Source organism: Eurytemora carolleeae, unplaced genomic scaffold, assembly GCF_000591075.1.
Source record: "Eurytemora carolleeae unplaced genomic scaffold, Eaff_2.0 scaffold79, whole genome shotgun sequence".
In the NCBI taxonomy this organism is placed as follows: domain Eukaryota; kingdom Metazoa; phylum Arthropoda; class Copepoda; order Calanoida; family Temoridae; genus Eurytemora; species Eurytemora carolleeae.
Window position 1 is genome coordinate 249,741 of NW_019396020.1, and position 20,889 is coordinate 270,629.

General features: G+C 31.5%; 1 protein-coding gene across 2 annotated transcripts in view; it reads right to left on the reverse strand.

The window, feature by feature from the left end:
- LOC111694839 (uncharacterized) overlaps positions 1 to 20,889 on the reverse strand; it is a 58,246-nt gene that overhangs the window by 19,084 nt on the left and 18,273 nt on the right. For both annotated transcript variants that reach the window (XM_023463905.1, XM_023463977.1), the window contains exons 2-6: positions 20,235 to 20,658; positions 12,225 to 12,329; positions 4,682 to 4,749; positions 4,360 to 4,435; positions 3,261 to 3,339 (exon numbers count right to left, since the gene is read on the reverse strand). In XM_023463905.1, coding sequence (XP_023319673.1) covers positions 3,261 to 3,339; positions 4,360 to 4,435; positions 4,682 to 4,749; positions 12,225 to 12,329; positions 20,235 to 20,471 — 565 coding nt within the window. In that variant the 5' untranslated portion in view covers positions 20,472 to 20,658. The remainder of the gene's footprint in view (positions 1 to 3,260; positions 3,340 to 4,359; positions 4,436 to 4,681; positions 4,750 to 12,224; positions 12,330 to 20,234; positions 20,659 to 20,889) is intronic.

Here is a 20,889-nt window from a genome sequence, read left to right on the forward strand (position 1 = left end):
TAAATATTTCCTGAATTATTTCATCAACAGGATATCCAAGATTAGTTTTAGTTTTCCTTCTTTGATTAATAACAAAACTTTTTCAATCCTTCAGTTTCTTCCAGTCAATTTAATATTATCTATATATTATATCAAGCAACTAAACTCTCCTCCGAGTTAGGTTTTTGCTCCGGAGATAGTGATTTATCAAATCTCAAATAGGAATAAAAACTTGAACTGTGGTTGAGTAACTCTTGTAAAGACCGGTTTAGGATTAGATATTAGTGACAGGACTGTAAGTGCATTAATATTGTTAAAAATATATCTCTCAACGGTTCACATTATTTTTTTAAAGTTAGTTTAGAACTTAACATCCCCCTCAAAGAAAGATACCTTACTTTAAGAAACTGCAAATTATTTTTAACAACAACTTTAAGCGCTTTTAAATTTTCGATTGTGATTTAATATGTGAAATAAAAGAATTCGCTAGTAAGGAAATTTCTAGACGTGCAATTGCTTTTTTTTAAATATCCCCATCTCCCCCCTTTCCCCCTTTCCCCTAGAAATGTGATGATTTGTCTTTATATATAAATCTAGGATATTTGCTAGCTTTCAATTCTAACACTTCAAGACAAGACATTACAAGATCCGGAATTTGAATGAATATTTAAATAAATCTATTTTAAAAAAAATCTCTTATTTATAACCCCCCCTGTCCAAAACTGTGTTGTAATTGTGATGCAAAAAGAGTATCACTTTTTTGTAGACGGGGGGGGGGCTGATTTTTAAATATATTATTACACTCAAAAGAAAAAAATGCAAAACAAATTGAAATTCTTATCAAAACTTCCCAAATAAAGTAGATATATAAAGAACGAATAATTTCTTTCCTCTACCCCCTCAAAGCTCTCCTAGTTTTTAGCAACCATAGGATTTCCTCAGTTTAACCCCGCCCCCTTCCCCTGCCCCCCCCTGAACTAATAAATTTAAACTGACAGAGAAAGGAAACAATAAAATAAATTTGTCCACGTATACCTTAGCACTGTACTGTGTGTAGTAGATAGAATTTAGAGCAAGTATTACACGAGATAATCACAAAAATGATAAAAATTTATATTCCCCGGATATCATTCAATAGATTCTTGATAAACGTAGACAAAAAATCAACTAAAGAAACATAATATGAATATATATTTGTATACAAACAATCAAGAACTATGTAAGCCTCATTAACTAAAAAACATTGTCTTCAGGTTTTTTTCCTCAAAATAAAAAAAACACAAAATTTTTATATAAGAATTTAAAACTTTTATCTTTTTTTAATTTTTGAAATATTTTTTGTAATCTAACTTTTCCTTTTTTCAAATCTTTACAAAACGAGTTTTAATCCCGGTTGTAATGGCAAGATTTATTCGCGTAGCATTTTTTAGGTTTCAAGTCTACATAATTTTGTGTGGCCCTAGTTATATGGATTAAAAAAACTTTCAAGTTCATATCGAGCGATTTTATAAGTGTATAGGCTAGTAGCTCAAATAGAAGAAAGGGGTTCAAATGTACGCAAAGGGAGAAGGTTTAAGAAGGTTTTCTTTCTTTATATATGACTTCTACTTTTACAGTCTCAAGGGAACCTGTTTTCTTTCCAAACTCAAGAACAACCCTGAATTATAAATAAACCTGCAAAAGACCCAATGCAGAATTTACATTTCATTAACTTTTGTTAATTTTACAAAGAAATCTGTATTTTAAAAAAGTGTATGCGTATCATGTACTGTATTTTGTATATTGATACAGTGTTTAAGTGGTAAACCCCTCTGTCTAAAATACATTTATATTTCCCCTTGGCGTGTTTATAGAAATTTATCAATCTCAACACTAGTGAACAAAACCTTTTGTTGTTGATTTATGCTTGATAAGAAATGTATATATTTGCATGAAAAATCTGTTGAGAAATATTTGAAACAATATTTCACAATGTTTTACCATAATCATCATAAAAATAACAAAACCCGGAGAAAGAAAGAAATGTTAGAAAAAAAACTGAGCAATGTTGAATAATGATGATGGGAAAATAAAATAAAATAAATATGGAAAATGTCCTGAACAATATAAATATTTTGTTGGACAAAAAGATAAAGTTTTAGCACAGCCAACTGCACAATGCAAACACAAAAGCAGTCTTCAGAGAGGGAGGGGTGGCTGCCCCCAGGGTTGTGGGTGCTCCCAGGGTTTTGCAGTGCTCCCAGGATTTTGGAGTGGCTCCTTGGGTTTTGGAGTTGCTCCCAGGTAAATTACTGGTAGATGTAAAAAAAAATTCTTTATTTTAATTAGACACATAATTATTTCATTTGAGCTGGTCTTAATGCATCTTACCATATTTCTAAGAAAAATTGGATTTTACTGAAAAGAAAACTTGGAAATATAATAAGTTATATAGATTTACCAGTATTCTATAATGCATAAGCTAAAAACAAATGTCGTCAGTTTGCCTAATCAAAACTATATGACCGCCAAAGGGTACTTGAACTGAAAGGAATTGAGTCTTTGTCACAAATTCAGTTTTTGTATAATCTATATCTTTGCAACCTTTTGATGTAAACCTTTAATATTTCAAACTTACATTATTTGATCTAATATCATTCATAGTTTGAAATATTAAAGGTCTACGACATTGGGTTGCAACGATATTGAAATTAGAAAATCAGAGTTTTTGGCAAAAACTCAATTCCTTTGCATTTATTTTTCCTGCAAATATCTTAACAAAGACAGTAAAAAGGGGTAGAAGAGGCTTTTTTCAATTTTCGGTTTAAAAGTACTCTTTTTAAAGGACTTTTCATAAAGGTCGGATAAATTCTTACATTCTACTTCAAAACCCTGGGAGCAATTCCACAAAACCCTGAGAGCACTCCAAAACCCTGAGAGCAACTAAAAAACCTTGGGAGCAATTCCACAAAACCCTGAGAGCAGCCACCCCTCCCTCCTTTAGACAAGAATTTGCTGCAATTTCCGAAGAAATTATTTATGTCAGGATTCCTCAGCAAATATTACGAGATATTTCAGGAAAATCATAAATAAATTATTTATTATTAATTCTTAAATTTTCTAACGAAACTGATCACACGCAACAAAGCCTAATCTTCTAACTACTATATCTTAGCAACCTGATTTGACTTTTTGATCTCACAGAATTTATTATTTGAAGTATCAGGTTGCTAATATATATATATATATATATATATATATATATATAAGGGATTTTAAAATTAGCATGTTTAGTTCCTTACCTTGAACGATGTATGATGCCATTAGTGCAGCTGTGTTGTCGTTACAATGAAGATGACCGGTCGCCAGGTCACGTTTAATCTAAAATTATACAACACTATACACTTATATAGGTGAAAGGGCCTATCAACTTAATCTGAAGTAACGCTTCTTTAAAATATTTTGAAATAGCCTTGATTTTTAAAGTAATTAAATAAAATGGTTTATCAGATAAAGGTTTAGTCACAAATAAAAATCGTTTGATTATTTATAAAACTAAAACTAAGATGAGAATCCGTAAATCTGTATTTATTTCTATCTTTCTATTTTCTATCTCTCTAACTCTCAATATCTTAAACTCTAAGTATCTTAATCAAGAACTAAATATCTTCAGCTCTATCTTTTATTATTTTATATTTATCTGGCTTTTTTACCTTTTTATAATTCTAACTCAAGCCTAAAGGCCTTTAAGTTGAAATTTGCTTTATTCTCATTCTTAAACATATTTAAATTTTTTTTAATATTTTTTAACTTTTCTTTTTCTTTTTTTCTCAGGTATTTATTTTTTCTATTTATTCTCTTTCCCTAGATAAACATTGTCAACTGACAGAGAAATACATTTAATAAGCTGAGACAGTTTTAGATTAACTTATTTCTAGATATTCTACAATCTACATTCATTATATTTAATAATAGAATCAGAATTTTATCGAAAAGCATTCAGTGTAAATCATATTTTTTATTAATTCATTTGAACAAAATTATGAAATATTAAAAATAAGTATATAGTTATGGGTTATAGTGATGCTTTTGCATCGTAGGCCAAAAATAGAAAATGCCCACATTATTGTTGTTAAGTTTGAGTACCTTCCATAACACTTTTTTTATTTAGTTCAGACTTTTTTCCCCTATTTTGTATTATGATCCATAATAATGAATGTTTAAATTAAATATATTTTCTTTAAAAATTTTAAACCCCCCCATTTCAAAAATATTAGGAATGTTTTCGATGTATTCGGGAAATAAATGGTTTTTTGGATAACAAATCAAAAAGAGAAAAACGACTTTCCCAGCTTTTATCCCCGGACCGCTTAAAAAAAATATATACACCCCTATTATTACCTGTAAAGCAGCAAGGTATCTAGTATATTCTTCTTCTAGTTGGCTAGGATCAGGCATGTAAAATTTTACCACAAACCTAATAAAACAATGGGATAAAAACAGTTCTAAATCTACAAACATTTCTATGAACCATCAAAGAAACTCAAACTGTGGAATATTAATGAATTGAGCTGAAAAAGCATTGATATTTTACATAAAATCCTGCAATGACGCTTTTTTGCAAAAGCTTGTCAAGTCCCATTTTTAATTTTAATCTACTCCTATCTGCTACCAGAATCCCAATATTTCGAGTTATAAACTTAAAAATAACAATTTTGTTTACCTGAGTAGAGGATCCACTGAAGGAAGATTAACTTGTTGACTCATTGATTTGTCTCTATCCAACCAAAACTAAAATTAAATAGATCTATTAGTTCTACTTAAATACATACTATTTAATATAAGTCATACGTAATGCAAACTTTCAAATTATGTTTTATAATTATTTCATAATATATCAAACACAGATATATAAAGTAAACCCCATCGTACACTCCGGATAGGCTCATAGGTAAGAAGAATTATTGTATTCTCTGGGTAGGATTAAAGTAAAGAATGATATTGTATGCTCATGGTATAGGATCAAGGGTAGGAATATAATAGGATCAAAGGTAGGTATGATATTGTATACTTCGGGTAGGATCAAACTTGGGGAGAATCATTGTATTCTCTGGGTAGGATCAAAGTCAAGAATAATATTGTATTATCCGGGTAGATAGAGTTATTGTATTTACAGGGTTAAAAAGAATATTGTATACTCCGAGTAGGATCAAAGGTAGGAATAATATTGTTTACTCCGGGTAGCTTAAAAGGTAGGGGTAATATTAAATACTCCAGGTAGGATCGAAGGTAGGCAAAACTATTGTATTCTCTGCGTAGGATAAAAGTTAAGAATATTTACTGCATGCATAATTTGGTGATCAAAGTAAGAATAAGATAAGATAAGATTGTATACTCCAGGTAGGATCAATAGAAACGAACAATGTTTTATTCTCCTAGTAGGATCAATAGTAAGGATCAATATTTTATACTCCTGGTAGGATCAATAGTAAGGAATAATAATGTATACTCCAGGTAGGATCAATAGTAAGGAATAATATTTTATACTCCTGGTAGGATCAATAGTAAGGAATAATAATGTGTACTCCAGGTAGGATCAATAGTAATGAATAATATTTTATACTCCTGGTAGGATCAATAGTAAGGAATAATATTTTATACTCCAGGTAGGATCAAAGTTAAGAAAGTTATTGTATACTCTAGGTTACTCAGGGTTAAAAAGAATATTGTGTACTCCGGGTAAGGTCAAAGGTAGGAAAAATATTGTAGACTCCAGATATATGTAAGAATGATGAATTTTTCAAGTGTTAATAAATACTCTTTATTCATCTTGAGAAAATAATATTTATAAACTCAATCTTTATTCCTCGTTGCATCAACTCAAACCAGTAGCTTTACATTTACATAAGCGTGTGTAATCTGTGTAGTCGTGGAATAAAATAATTTCTGAAGAAATTCATACATAAACTATCCACTCTATGTACATTGTACATAATTCAAGACATGTACTAAATAAAAAGACAATCCTACAGAGCTCTTAGTGTACACAATAGGTTTTATTTCCCTGGAGAGAATGCAACTTCAAGAACTAGACATTAGAAGACAGGATGTTTCATTTAATATGTTGGATCAGGAAACTTTAATATGAAAAGTTGAATTTTGCAACTTCTCTACTCTCAACTTTCTTTTGAATAAAGTTATACAAGCGTTTTATTAATTAGCAAGAGTTTGACAACCCTGGTGTTGGTTTAAATACAAGTGTAACAAAACGGACTCTAAAGTGTTAAAAATATATAATTTCAAAAAATCTTTAGGAGGCAAAACATGTCCCTAGCTCTGGTGATGTAAAAAAAACAGTTTTGTTAATTGGATCGATTTTTCAAAAAGTTAACGCTTGTTATATTGGAACAGAGTTCTTCCCAAAAGCTCAATATTTTAATTCTGATATCTTTGCAACCAGATTTCGTAGACCTTTGATATTTCATAAAATGCATTATGTTAAAACAATAAATCTAAGTTTAAAATAACAAAGGTGTACATCATTATGTTACAAAGATATATGGATATAAATGGGAGTTTGTGACATGAACAAAGTTCTTATAGAGCTCCAAGTATACCAAAGACAATACCTGTATTTTCCCAGGATTTTATTATGTTACAGCAGTTGCACAGCAAGAATGCACGGCTTACATTGTATTTACAACAAACTAAATTTTAACTCTTGAAAAAGGTTGCGGAACTAACTGTTGGCAGTAACAGTCTAAACGAATCATATCCGGTATTAACGCCGTTACGGGTAGTTTCTCCAGGTAGGGAGAATATACTTAGAGGGGGGTCGTTTCTCTCGGTAGGGAGACTAATCTTAGTAGGAGGGGATGGGGGTAGTTTCTTTAAAAAGAGGGGAAAGTAGTATGAACGCAATACGAATGTAGCAAAAAGTCTGAAATTAAGAGTGAATTTGAAATTTAATTGAATTGTTAGATAGTTAAGTCTAGGTAAGGGGAAAAGTTTGTAATTAATAAATGTGTTAAGACATTTTAATTTCATGGCTGTGCCTCTTATGCCGGAAATCTAATAACTATTAAATCTGGGGTGTGGTGAATGTGCAAGTGTTTAAACTGGCAAGGTATATAACTAAAGTTAAGGATATGGTTAGCATGTTTTTATTAGTAGATAATATATTATGTATGTATACAGTATAAACCCACACATTCAACTCCATACATGGTTTTCTTTTAACTCCGGCCTTATATACACTTTTCTTCATATTCAGCCTTCTTATATGGTTTACGCTTACTCACTTTACAGACTCATTAAACTAATTCCTTTCAATCCTTTAAACCTGTAGAGTTTCATACAACCATGTTTTCTGTATAAAAGGTAATAAGATATTATGATATAAATGATAAATAAAACAAAAATATACCTCATTTAGGTGTTTGAGATTTATTACTTTGAGATGATCCGGATCTAGTTAAAAGTTTCAAATATGTTTTTTTTCCTTAGGCAACAAATCCGTTTGATCCACATCATTTTGGCTTCTTGGATCCGGATCCGCTAAAATATGCGGACCCATGGAAAGCGATTATTAAGAATTCCAATTATCTCTGAATGGTTCTTCAAGCTTTAGCATAAAAATTATTTTCAAAATTCTTCTTTTGTTAAAAAAACAGTAAATCTGCAAAAAAAGTATTCATTAAAATCCAAATGAATTGAATCCTATGCACTGATTTTTGTAATCAATTTTGCAAATCAAAAAATAAGATTTTTACTTATTATTTTCCCTAATAAATTATATGGCTCTTCGTGATGGTTTATTTTTCAGTACTGTGATCCGGATCCGGACAAATTAATTCTTGTAAACCACATGGTTTAGATATAATGGGTTGATTACTCCACCTTTAGGTCTGATCTACACCCTCAATAGCTGGGTAGGTACCAGGAGCTAAATAAGGAAAACCTCTCATCATACCCCATACCCATATTGGAGTTTCAAGGTGTAGGGAGCGTGCTAAAAACAACCCTCCGTCCCTCCTCCCTGAGTAAATACAACAATTTCTCCCCTCCTCCTTCCCTTGTGAAAACAAACTCAGTTTAACCAAACCCTCTTCCTCTTGATACTACTAGAGCTATTCCTACTATGTTCTCTTTTTTTCTGGAGTTGTATTAATGTATTTTTTATGTACGTTGTACAATGTAAAGGGTTACACACAAAGAATGAGACTTCAGAGAAGACTGTACAAATTATTTTCAGTCTTTATTCTTGCATTCTTAATCCCCATCAACATTATTCAACCGTTCATTAACCAATTAATTAATTAATTCAAATTTAATTTTAAAATCGATATAATTAAAGAGGTTTTGGTCGTAATTTAAGTCTCGGCCTATTTTGGGCAACCCTGTACTTGAATAAATATCTTGTAATGTTTTGCTACTACAAATACAAAATGTCCAGTTTTGTCGCATCATTTCAAGGGAATGGGAACTAAGTTAATTTCAAGGGAATGGGGACTAAGTCGTCCCCATTCGTCGACTGTAAAAGACTGGGCAGTGGGTAGTGAGTAGGCAAACGTCAAGGCTTTTTGGGAATAATAAATTAATCAACTTAACTTTTTTATTGTTTAATGTTGAGTTTTTGTTAAATTTAAATAATTTAATAACTTTCACCTTACTAGGCTTTCAGCGCGCTTCGCGCCCATCTTCTATTTCAATTGTGAACATTTTTCTTTTTATGTAAATTGTAAAACAAAAACAAAAAAGTTTGCGGATTTTATTAAAATAAAATGTTTGTGAATTTTCAAAATTTTATGGAAATCGAATTTTAGTGGAGGTTAATTTTTGACATTTCGATCATTTATAAACCTTCCCTGGGGTCATGTGAGGTCCCACAAAAAAATTCGGGCCGCATCGTTTCAGCTGTTTTGACGTTTATTGGATACAAACAGACTGTCAAACAAAGTATATATATTGATGTTTGGTTTTCTTATTATTCTTTTATTTAGGACCAGAATTAATTAATAAATAGCGAGAACTAGAGGAACCATGACCGCCGGTTTAACCAGTTCTCTTGTACGCAGGGGTCAGCTTGAGAAGTTAATCTGCATAGTTTAACTATTCATAAAAGGAATTGAGTCTTTACCACAAATGTTTTGATCTCTATATCTTAGCAACCTGATAGTGTAAACCTTTGATCTTTCAACCTTATATTATTTGATCTACCAGAATTCATAGTTTAAAAAATCTAAGGTCTATGACATCAGGTTGCAAAGTTACAGGAATTAGAAAATCACAGTTTGTGGCAAAGACTCAAATCCTTTGCTTGTTCTATGTCCACTGTCCAGGGTCAAGTAAGTATCTATGTGTCTCTTTCTCTCCATGATAGTCAATGTGTATTTAATTAAATGATCGAGTATTTACTATTACTTAAAATGGAAATATCTGAACACAGGGTGGTTAAAAATAATAAACCATCGACTCTCGAAGGAATACATTGTTTTCTACTTCATCAAAGGAATTGAGCTTTTTGCCACACACTCTGGTTTTTAATCACTATATGTTTGCAATCCCATATTGTAGACCTTTGATATTTCAAACTATGAATTCTAGGTTGGAGAGGTATAGGAAGTAGAGAATTTGAGTGGCAAAGACTTAAACATTGAATGAAAATAGAACCGATCAATTCCACTATCTAAGTAATTGGTTTTCAATACCTCTTTTTATGTTTCGTGGACACTCCCTTATAAAATCAATATAAAACTAGGGAGGAGATGAGCTTGAATGAGGTTCGAGTAAGAAACGGATGAAGAAAACTTTTGAAAAATAGAAAATAATTGTTAGAAAAAACTTTTATATAAATTCTTAAAGGGAGTGTTCGCGAAAAATGAAAGGGGGTATACCATACAAATAACTTAGCGCCCATACAAATTCAGAAAATTGCAACATACGACTTAGACCGTAAAAAATACATTTTATTTCAAACAAATCATTCAGATAGGACAACCTATAGTCATCGATTATCTTTCGCCACATTTGTATATAGTTTATATTTTATAATATTTTATTTTTTTAGAAAACGTTTTAACTGGTTTTGAAAAATGTGAGTGGTCCGCGGCATTCTTAGATAGTTGCGCAAGCCGCAAGAGAAATAATCAAATTCAAAACAAATTAACTAAAAAATATTATAAATTATAAACTATATACAAATGTGGCGAAAGCCATCTGAATAATTTTTTACGGTCTAAGTTGTATGTTGCAATTTTCTGAATTTATGGGCGCCAAGTTATTCGGTGTGAGACGTCTTTAACTATTTTCACCTTATTATAGACGCAACAGATAGAAGTAAGATTATTTGCGATCAAAAGCGCTTTTTATCGCATTAAGCCTATACCCCCTTTCATTTTTCGCGAACACTCCCTTTAATTCTTAACTCTTCTTGTTGAAAAAAAAAAAAATGTTAAGGATCGTAGCATACAATATAAATATTATTTGACAGGATTTACATATGTGGCAGACTAAAATAACAATTCTACATCCAACAATCAACACTAACATTTCAAGGAAAAGTTTAGCTTCTCAGTTCAAATGAAATTTTAAATAAAATCAAATCTGTTTATTTCAACTGAAATGAAACATGGAAACTCAACAAATTAAAATCATAACTTTTAAATGTCATCAGTTGGAAAATATTATCTTTCAGAATAATATTCAACATTGTGAATGTTTGAATTCTATATAAAATATTTTTAATATAAATCATATAAAAATAGTCCATGTCCAAAGTAAAAATTTGCATTTAGTTGCCAAGCTTCAATCCCCCCCCCCCCGGTCCCCTCCTCTCGCTGGACCCTGGAGGGGAAATTCAGCTATTTTAAGAAGAAATATCTTTAATATTTTGCTTAGTGTAAATACACTGCGGGTAAAAGTTTATTTATTGGACATCAAATATCTCTCAATCCATCTGTTTATTTGTTTATTTATTCTTTATTTACATTTTAAATCCAAGATCAAGCTTAGAATATTTGACTGATCAAAGAGGCTTGACTTCGTTTTTTAAAGGCAAAGGAACTAAGTTCTTACAACAAACTCAAATTTCTTTTCAACCTGATGGTTTAAACCCTATGATAATTCATTCTATTTTATCTAACAACATTCATAGTTTAAAATATCAAAGGTTTACGACATCAGGTTGCAAAGATAAAGGGATCGGAAAATCAGAGTTTCCGGCAAAAGCTCCATAAATTTTATTTAGTGAATACACAGAAACTGATTACTCGCTTCAAACTATAATTTTCTAATCTCTTTATCTTTGCAATGTAACTGTGAAATCTATATATAAAGGAATTGACTCTTTGCAACAAACTCTGATTTTCTAATCCCAATATCTTTGGAACCCAATGTCGTAAACCTTTGATATTTCAAACTTATATTTTTTGATCTAACAAAAGTTATAGTTTGAAATTTCAAAGGTTTACGACATTGGGTTCCAAAGATATTGGGATTAGAAAATCAGAGTTTGTTGCAAAGAGTCAATTCCTTTGGCTTGTCTGTTTGTTTGTTTGTATCCAATAAACGTCAAAACGGCTGAACCGATCGGGCCCACATTTTTTGTGGGACATCACGTGACCACAGGAAAGGTTTATGAATGATAAAAATTTTTAAAAAATGTGTTTTAAAGGTTTTTAATTTTGTAAAAAAAAATTTAATTCTTGAAAATCCGCGATTTTTTTATTTAAAAATCCGCAAAATTTTTTCTTCTTTGTTTTAAAATGTAAACCAAAAAGAACATGTTCACAATTTAAATAGAAGATGGGCGCGAAGCGCCCTAAAAGCCTAGAAAGAAGGGTGCGAAGCGCCTTGAATTTCTAGTTCTTAGATATTTTAAAATATTTGATCTAGCAGATTTCAAATGTAATATTAAAGGCCAACAACATCAGGTTGCAAAAATAAAAGAAGTAGAAAATTAAAGTTTGAGACGAGTAATCAGTTTCTGTGTTATTTCATAAATCAAAATTTGCTTTTCCTAAACGAGCTTGGAGCTCTATAATCGTAGAAAATATTCTGAGATTTGTTTCCAGGATTTTAAATGTTAATTGAGACTTATTAAACATATATTAGTATGTGGAGAGGAATCAGTTCCTTTCCAGAAACATTATTTTTATACAGCCTTAATGCAGTCACGCCTTAAAACTTTCAAGTCATGCAAGCTCAAAACTTTTTGGGAAAACAGCAAAATAGGCAAAAAAAAATCATTTTTACTGATAGCTTACCGTAATACCATGCGCATCAGTATATTCTAGACCGAAGTAATCAGTTTCCAGGAGGTTTAGTTGCTTGCACACCTGCTCAAACAACATTCGACCAGCAGCTTTACTCTACAATAAACTTGAATTAATAAACAGTTTAATATTTATAGTTAGTTTATAACTAATGTTTGCTCAAAAAAATTATTTTGTCATTTAGTGTTCTTGTTTGCTACTAAAGATTACTTAACCGTATAGACAGTTTACTAGTTAATAACTGCAAGTTTTTATATGGATTACTTGTCTATATAGTTTACTAATTATTAACTGAAACAAAATAAATCTAGAATAAAGCGCGTTGAAGTTCTTAAATGTACATGTCTAGTGCTTAAAAAAAACTATAAGTTAATTAGTAAGCTAATGAAGGTGTTGCGACTGGTAGCTTTTCATTTATTTGTATTGTTTTTGTTGTATTGTTAATATCTGTTTTATAGCAAAGAAAAATATATGATTTGATTTGATCTGAAATAGTAAAGTTACTTAACATTTTTTTTCGTTAATATTCGGTAATAACTAATTAGTGGATGGGTGGATACGTATAATGATAATTGCAAGGGTGGTTTCAGGGGGGGGATGGCAGTCCATTGCCCCCCGTGAGTAGGAGGGAGGGGGGTGTAACCCCCCAGGATTTCATTTCTCATTTTAACTATAATTTTTATTTATGAAAATAAATAAATAAGAAAGTTTACTTGGAAGTGACAATATTGTAAAAATAAACATATATATTAAGGGTGAAATTTTTTCACAAAGGTATTGAGTCTTTGTAAAAAAAACAAATATTTAAACCCCAATATCTTTAGAACCCGATGTTGTAAACCTTTGATATTTCAAACTCAGATTATTTGATTTAACAGAATTCATAGTTTGAAATATCTAAGGTCTACAACATTTGGTTCCAAAGATATAGTGATTAGAAAATCAGAGTTTGTGACAAAGAATCAATTCCTTTGAGAGGAATCATTTCAAATGGTAAATAATAATGTATTTTTTAATTCTAAGAAACATTTACAACAGGCATTTTTCGCAAAAATCAAAATTGACAATGGCAAATGGCCTTTTGTGAAAAAAAACCGCTAGTAAGAGTGTTTTTTTCTTCTTAAAATATGTCGATATGGGCATCAAAAGTTTCGTCTTTCGAAGCCATATTTAACGGAAAACCCGTTTTACAAAATAATGAAAAATACATAATAAGCATAAAATTAAATATTCTGATATGTACTCGGCATATCAGGAATATGCACATTAGTCAAAACCTAATAATTTTTAACGACCTCTGAAACTTTGTAATGTAAATATTGCTCAATGCTCTAATTGAACAGGTCATCTATTACCACCTGATTACCACCGACAGGCTGGTCAACCTGGGAAGAATGACGATGCACTCATTAAAAGGCTTGCTTCAATTTCGGACATTAGTGTTTTAATGCCTTTATTTCAAGCGGTCCAAGAAAACCAAATTATTGTAGACTGGAATAAAGGAGGATATTTTTTATTTTTTTTTATTTTGAAAAAAAATTCCTTTTTTACTTTCAGGCTTCTTTGGTTATTTTTAAGTCTAAAAAGAAACATAAAAACTACTTGCAGTCTCCTGCAAGAAAAATTAGCATGATTTAGGAATAAAAATAATTCTCCCTTCATTCGAATAATATGATATGATATGTATAATGTTAATGTATAAAGTTAAATCAACAATATCTTTTTGAGATAAATAAATGGATAATTAAGACCCTGTACTTTAAATAAACTGTAATTTTTGTAGGATTAGGGCGGTAAATAGAACTTTTTAGCAATAGAGGGGTATTAAATCTTAATACCGCCCTTGGATAATTGCCACTCCCAGTAGACATGTTAATCATTATCTAGCTCATCTAGTCTTAGCCCCCAGACGCCAATTGCAAAGTTTAAATAAAAATTTACTGTTTGCAACTCAAGTTAAATTTTACTTAAATCTAGTTGAAAAAAATTCTCCTCTTTCTTTGAAGTTTCATAAATCAGATATGTCCGACTGCAGAATTTTTAAAGCATTTTTCTACAGAGTATTCAACTTTTTACTTCAAATAGCCTGTAGCTACCCTATTAAAATACCTTCTTTGTGGCTAAAGATTTTAGAACTTTCCCCATTTTATAAACTAAGATAAATTTCGTTTACATTTTGCGAATTTCAGGTTTTAGGTATCACCTCTCAAAGAATACTGGGCTTAACTGCACCCAGCTTCACTATGTAATTGAATTACCGGGTCAAGCTCTGTTCTATTGAAAATTTCCTGCATCCTTCTCTATTACTTTAAAGATTTCTTGCATTTTACACCATTCTATGAAAGATTTCCTGCATTATGCACCATTCTATTAAAGATTTCCTTCATTATGCACCATTCTATTTAAGATTTCCTGCATTTGCACCATTCTATTTAAGATTTCCTGCATTATTCTCCATTCTATTTAAGATTTTCTGCATTATGCCCCATTCTATCGAAAATTTCTGCATCCTGCTGCAATCTGTAATTTCTGCACCCCATCTACACTGTACTAACATTCCTGGACTCTGTTCTACTCTGTACCAAAATTCCTGCACCCCACTCTACTCTGTACTAAAATTCCTGAACCCCACTCTACTCTGTACTATGTTTCTTACACCCCGTTCTACTCTGTACTAAAATTCCTGCACCCTGTTCTACTCTGTACCAAAATTCCTGCACCCCACTCTACTCTGTACTAAAATTCCTGAACCCCACTCTACTCTGTACTATGTTTCTTGCACCCCGTTCTACTCTGTACTAAAATTCCTGCACCCAACTCTACATTTTACTAAAATTCCTGCACCCTGTTCTAATCTGTACTAAAATTCCTGCACCCCACACTACTTTGTACTGAGATTCCTGCATCCTGTCCTACTCTGTACTAAAATTCCTGCACCCCGCTCTACTTTGTACTAATTTTCCTGCACCCCGCTATACTCTGTGCTGAAATTCCTGCACCCCACTCTACTCTATACTATAAATTCCTTCACCCTTCTCTACACTCCTGTATGCCATGTCCATTAGCGCCTGATCCAATCAGGGTGCAGTCATGTGCTTGTTGTCTACTCTGAACCAATAAAAATAGTATGGCGGTAACATCTATCTTTCTATCTATCTCATTATCCAATTAGAGTTAAGAATTACTCAATCGGCGCTATCATTAAATGGAAATATTAACTTCTAATGAAACTATAGTGTCTATTCTGTACTAAAGCTCCTGCACACAGTTCTATTCTGTACTAAAAATTCCTGCACCCCGCGCTATTCTATACAAAGTTCCTGCCCCCGGCTCCCTTTTTTAGTTCTTGCTTCTGTAAAAGAATTATTGAACCCTGTTGTTTAAGATTTCTTGCTGTGCTCCATTCTGTTAAAGATCTCGATCCTGCTTCTATTCTGTGAAATTATTTATACTCCCTGCTTTTTGCTATGCTAGAATCCTGTTTCATCTGTCCCAAAAATTCTAGAATCTGTTCTACTCAGTCTTAGAATTCAAAAGCATTCCTTCTCATGGCTGTTCCTTTAGATTTGAATTCCCACCTTCTCCTGATTATCTCCTATATCTCCTCCACCCCCTAGAATAGGGTTTGGTAGCTTGGCTTCCTATCTACCCCATAAATCTCATACAAACAACACAGAACAGAACAATCTACTATCTTGGGGGAAAATCTATTTTGTCTTTAAAAGAATTGTTTCTGTCAAACTCTGAAATTATTTTGTATTTAACCAAGTGTCACATCTGTTTTACCACGTGGAAAAATATCCTCTCTCCCTTTAATTTAAAGTTATATGTTACCTCTTGCATCCTTTAAAATTTTGTTTTCCGATGATTAAAGTTTATATTAAAGAATTAAACTCTAAATCTAGGCGGGCCCAGGGAGCATTGCAAGGATTACGAACTTTAAAAATGTCAATGTGTGAAAACTGTTGAATTATGATTAAAAATGGTATTTAAATCCTTTAAATGTCATACTTGTATTCAAATCTAAAATTTTTTAAGAAAACAAAAATAAAAAGTCTGGACACAATGTGTAACTAATTTTAACGTGAGACAAAAAGAAAAAGTTTTCCCAGCAAATATTTGCAGGAACGATGTTGTTTTAAGACAAAAAGGTTTTTATAAATATTTCAGCAAGCATCTAATTGGCTAAAAAGAATTGCTCAGGTCGACAAACAAAATCATGTTTTAATAATATACAAAAGAATACACAAAATTGGACATTTAATTTTAAAAATGTCATAATAAGCATAAGACAATTTTTAAAGGATGATACAGGATATAATATTGTAAAACAGTCTTCCACCATGTTTTATAAATTTTCAGTCATGTATTCCTTATGAGTATCATTGCAGTACAAAAAATATCACGTGCATTTAATCCCATTTCCGTCTTTAATTCTTTAAGAACTTGTGAACTACAGATTTTGTTTTCTAAATCATGGATTATGTTCTAGCTGAGCCTTTAAGAATGCTGTATAAGTGAAAAAGAATGTATTTGGAAGGTTTCCTGTTTAGGTTAATATTCAGTATTCTAGCTTCTGCTTCTAGAATATTTTAATAAATATAATATTTATTAAAACTTATTTCTCAGGCTCCAGTTGCACTCTAAATTGCACTTAACTTAATTTTTTAATAAATGTCTCTCAGTTATTCAAACAAATCATTCAGATAGGACAACCTATAGTCATCGATTATCTTTCGCCACATTTGTATATAGTTTATATTTTATAATATTTTATTTTTTTTGAGGAAACAGCCAAGCGACTGAACCAAATTGGCCGAACATTTTTGAGGAAACCAATGGGTACCCTGGGGGTAAAAAAGGCTTTAATTGTCTTTTTCAAATGTCTTCTAATTTTTTTATTTCACGGGTAACGCCGGGAACTTTAGCTATTAATAAATAAATTCAATATTGGGATTTAGTTTAGAAATTAGGGTTTCCATGCGTAAAAAATTGTTATTTAATTTAAGAATCGAACCTTTGAGAAAATGCACTACTATTGCTATTCATGCGGTAAGTTTTGCGCGTGCGCAATGATGAATAAAATTTGTATTATTCTTCTGATATCCATAGCAACAGAGACACAACTTGTTGTCCTACCAATACGAATACGATTTGTTGCTGCATACAACAAGATAAATTTGGAGTTTGTGCAGATAAGTTAACTAGCTACAGTTCAAGGTTTGTGCAGATAAGTTAACTAGCTACAGTTCAAGGTTTGTGCAGATAAGTTAACTAGCTACAGTTCAAGGTTTGTGCAGATAAGTTAACTAGCTACAGTTCAAGGTTTGTGCAGATAAGTTAACTTGGTACAGTTCAAGGTTTGTGCAGATAAGTGAACTAGCTACAGTTCAAGGTTTGCGCTTTTATTGTGATATTGCGAATGAAAAGACCAGAAGGTTTTATTCTAACACGTTTTTGTCGAGAAAGTTACATTTTCTTCAAAAGTATTCGTATTTAAAGGACTACAGTTAAATAACAATGCTCTGGAGCTTCGGCTCTTTTCCCATCTTAACTCAAAATTTTCCTAACTATTTTAGAATTTATATAATCTAACGTGTTTCATAAGAAGTTAGCCATTTTTATTCATGTTTATTAAACGTAAAATTTAAAGAGAAAAAAACGATTATCTTAATATTGAATTCCATCCAAAACAAATATTTAACATTTTTCTCATTCATTTCTATATTTATCAAGACATGTAGAAGCGTTTATATCTTTCTATCCCCCTAGAAACCCAGATATCATTGCTTTCGTATTTATACTTAGAAAGAAGAGAACGATGAAAACAGATTTTAAGAAGCTTTTATCATTTTATTTGTGAATAATTATTTCTAAATAGGTCTTCAGAGCTAAATAGAAATAATTAGGAAATACACGTATATAGACTAATGTATTTTACTACGTTTATTAACATTAATATTTATGCTGCAGTGCTGAACAAAAGATGAAAATAAAAAATGTGTGAACTATTCTTAAAAAGATGTCTTTTACAAGATGACATTTTAACGCATTGTCGTTATTCTAGTTCTACAGGAGACAAATATAGATTTACTGGCTCTAAATAAGTTTATTTATTTCTTCAGTTGTAAAGAATACATACAGGGTTACCCACAAAGGATGAGACTTCAGAGACGACTGTACGGATTCCTACAAACTCTTTTTTTTACTGATGAAGACCAAACCCAAAAATTAAAATTCGTCTTTAAAGTCCCGTACTTTGTGGGCAACCCTGTACATAAGCTCTAACTTAACTTTTTTAGAATTATTAACAATTTTAATCGTTCTTTTCTGACTAACATTTAACATATGGAATTTCATTTTATTTGACAATGCAAAACAATTAATTTTCTTAAAGGATTTGTTTTTTCCACAAAATCAAGTTTTCTAATCCCTATATCTTCGCAATCTCATGGTTTAAACCTTTGACATTTCAAACTTGGACTTTGTAATATAAGAGAATTCATAGTTTTTAAAAATAAACATTATGTTGCAAAGATTTAGGTATAAGAAATTAGAATTTGTTCCTTCCCTTTCTTTATTCTAATTTAAAAATTAATTAAGGCCTAGCTAGAAAATTAAGTTGTTTAAATTAAAAATTAAGTTAAGTGTATTTTTTCTACAATATATCGTATTCATAAATATCTTCCACAATTTGAAATTTTACATTCAATTGTTATTCATATATTAAATGTATATTTTAGGTAATTTGTTATTCATATATTAAATATATATTTTAGGTAATTTGTTATTCATATATTAAATATATATTTTAGGAATTTGTTATTCATATAAACAGAGAGAAAAGATTTTAAATCGCCTTTTGTAATTGAAGTAAAAAATAATATAGGAACTTAGTTTTTGCCACAAACTCTGATTTTCTATAACCTATAATTTTGAAACCCAATGTAAAATTTAGATTTTTCGAATGTTAGATCAAATAATCTAAGTTTGAAATGTCAAAGGTTTATACCATCAGGTTGCAAATATATAGGGAAAATAAAATTTGAGTTTAAAACAAAGACTTCCTTTTCTTCCATTTCAGACTATTTCCAAGTTTGACATATATTTAGCGCAATTGCGTACATTACGGGGCGAAAACAAGCATATAAGCATATTTATAAGATAAATATTAAATCTTTAAACCTGTTTTAACATATTTGATACACTGCCCTGTCAAGGGAAATTTATGATAACATCAAGGGTTGAATCATGGGGGATTAAAGAAAGAGGGGAGTGGGGGGGGGGAGGATTATTGAAAAGATTTTTACAGGGGTGTGCGGAGGGATGGGTGGGAGTCATATGTTATCGTCCTCTATAAGATCTAGGGAGGGGGGGGGACTAATGACAAGTACGAGAGTGAATATGCAGCGAGATGGGGGAGGGGGTGGGGTTACTCAGAAAAGATGAATTGATGCCAGGGTTAGAGTAATCTAAATGGTAAATGTCAAATTCTTTAAAGTTTCCTCTTTGATAAATTTCTAAAGAATGAAAGGTGAACCTGATATCTACGATCTAGACATCTTAATCAATTTCAAATAGTTCGAGATGTTGATCAAATTTAACCAGGCTTTTTGAGCACTTCGCATCGTCTTTTCAATGATCAGCTTTCTGAATAACTGTTGCAATTAATAACAATTTTCGCGGATATTTCGGATTAAATTGGTGAATTTTCAAAAATAATAAATGTCTAATTTTTTTATTTGTAACATTTCTCTGCAGGGCACAGAAATGAATTTGTTTGAAGAAATAAGTTTTAATTTTCCTTTAGGTAGTTTTGGACATACATATTAGGTGAAATATTAATTTTAAACCTAAAATATATGTTTAAAGATGTAACTTTATAATAGCAGCCATTAGAGGCTGATATGGTTGCAGAGGATAGTTTAGAGGAGGGTAAGGAGTGGGAGGGTGGGAGGGTAGGTAGATATCTAGGGAATTATAAAACTGCCATTATCTCACCTGAACTTGGAATACAGTTACAGAATCATCCAGGAGCTGAACCCGAACCGAGAGAAGTTTACTCCCTCTCCTGGGAGTCCCAGGAGGGGTTTTACTCCGAGCTCCGTCCCTGACAGAAATCCTGTCACCTTGGGTGCCCCTGACCATGGTGCCCATATTGGACCCCCTGTCAGCCTGTGTGTCCCTGCCAAGAGTACCCATATTGGATCCCCTGGCTACGCTCCCTTCTCTTGTCATATATTCCAGAATTTATCAATTCATCACTAGTTTTATTCTTCCTCCTCTAGATCCTGTTCTCCTACTAGTGCTGTACACTACAGGGTAGGTTGAACTATTGTGTACTAGTACAATTTTCACGGTACTCACTGTATCCAGTATTCCCCCCGACCCTGAGTTATGAGTTCCCCTCAGTAGCTCAACACACCTGAAATATTAAAGTATTCATTAATTAAATGTATCTTGTCTAATCCTAAATAACATCCATTACATTTTCTGACAAAAAAATATAATCTTAATGTTACAAAAGAAGGATGTTATCAATTTACTGGATTTATAACACTTTCAATATGTTTCCCTCAGTAACTAAATTTGATCAAACTGATTACTCGCATTATACTCTGTTATCACTGTATCTTTGCAACATGATAATGCAAAC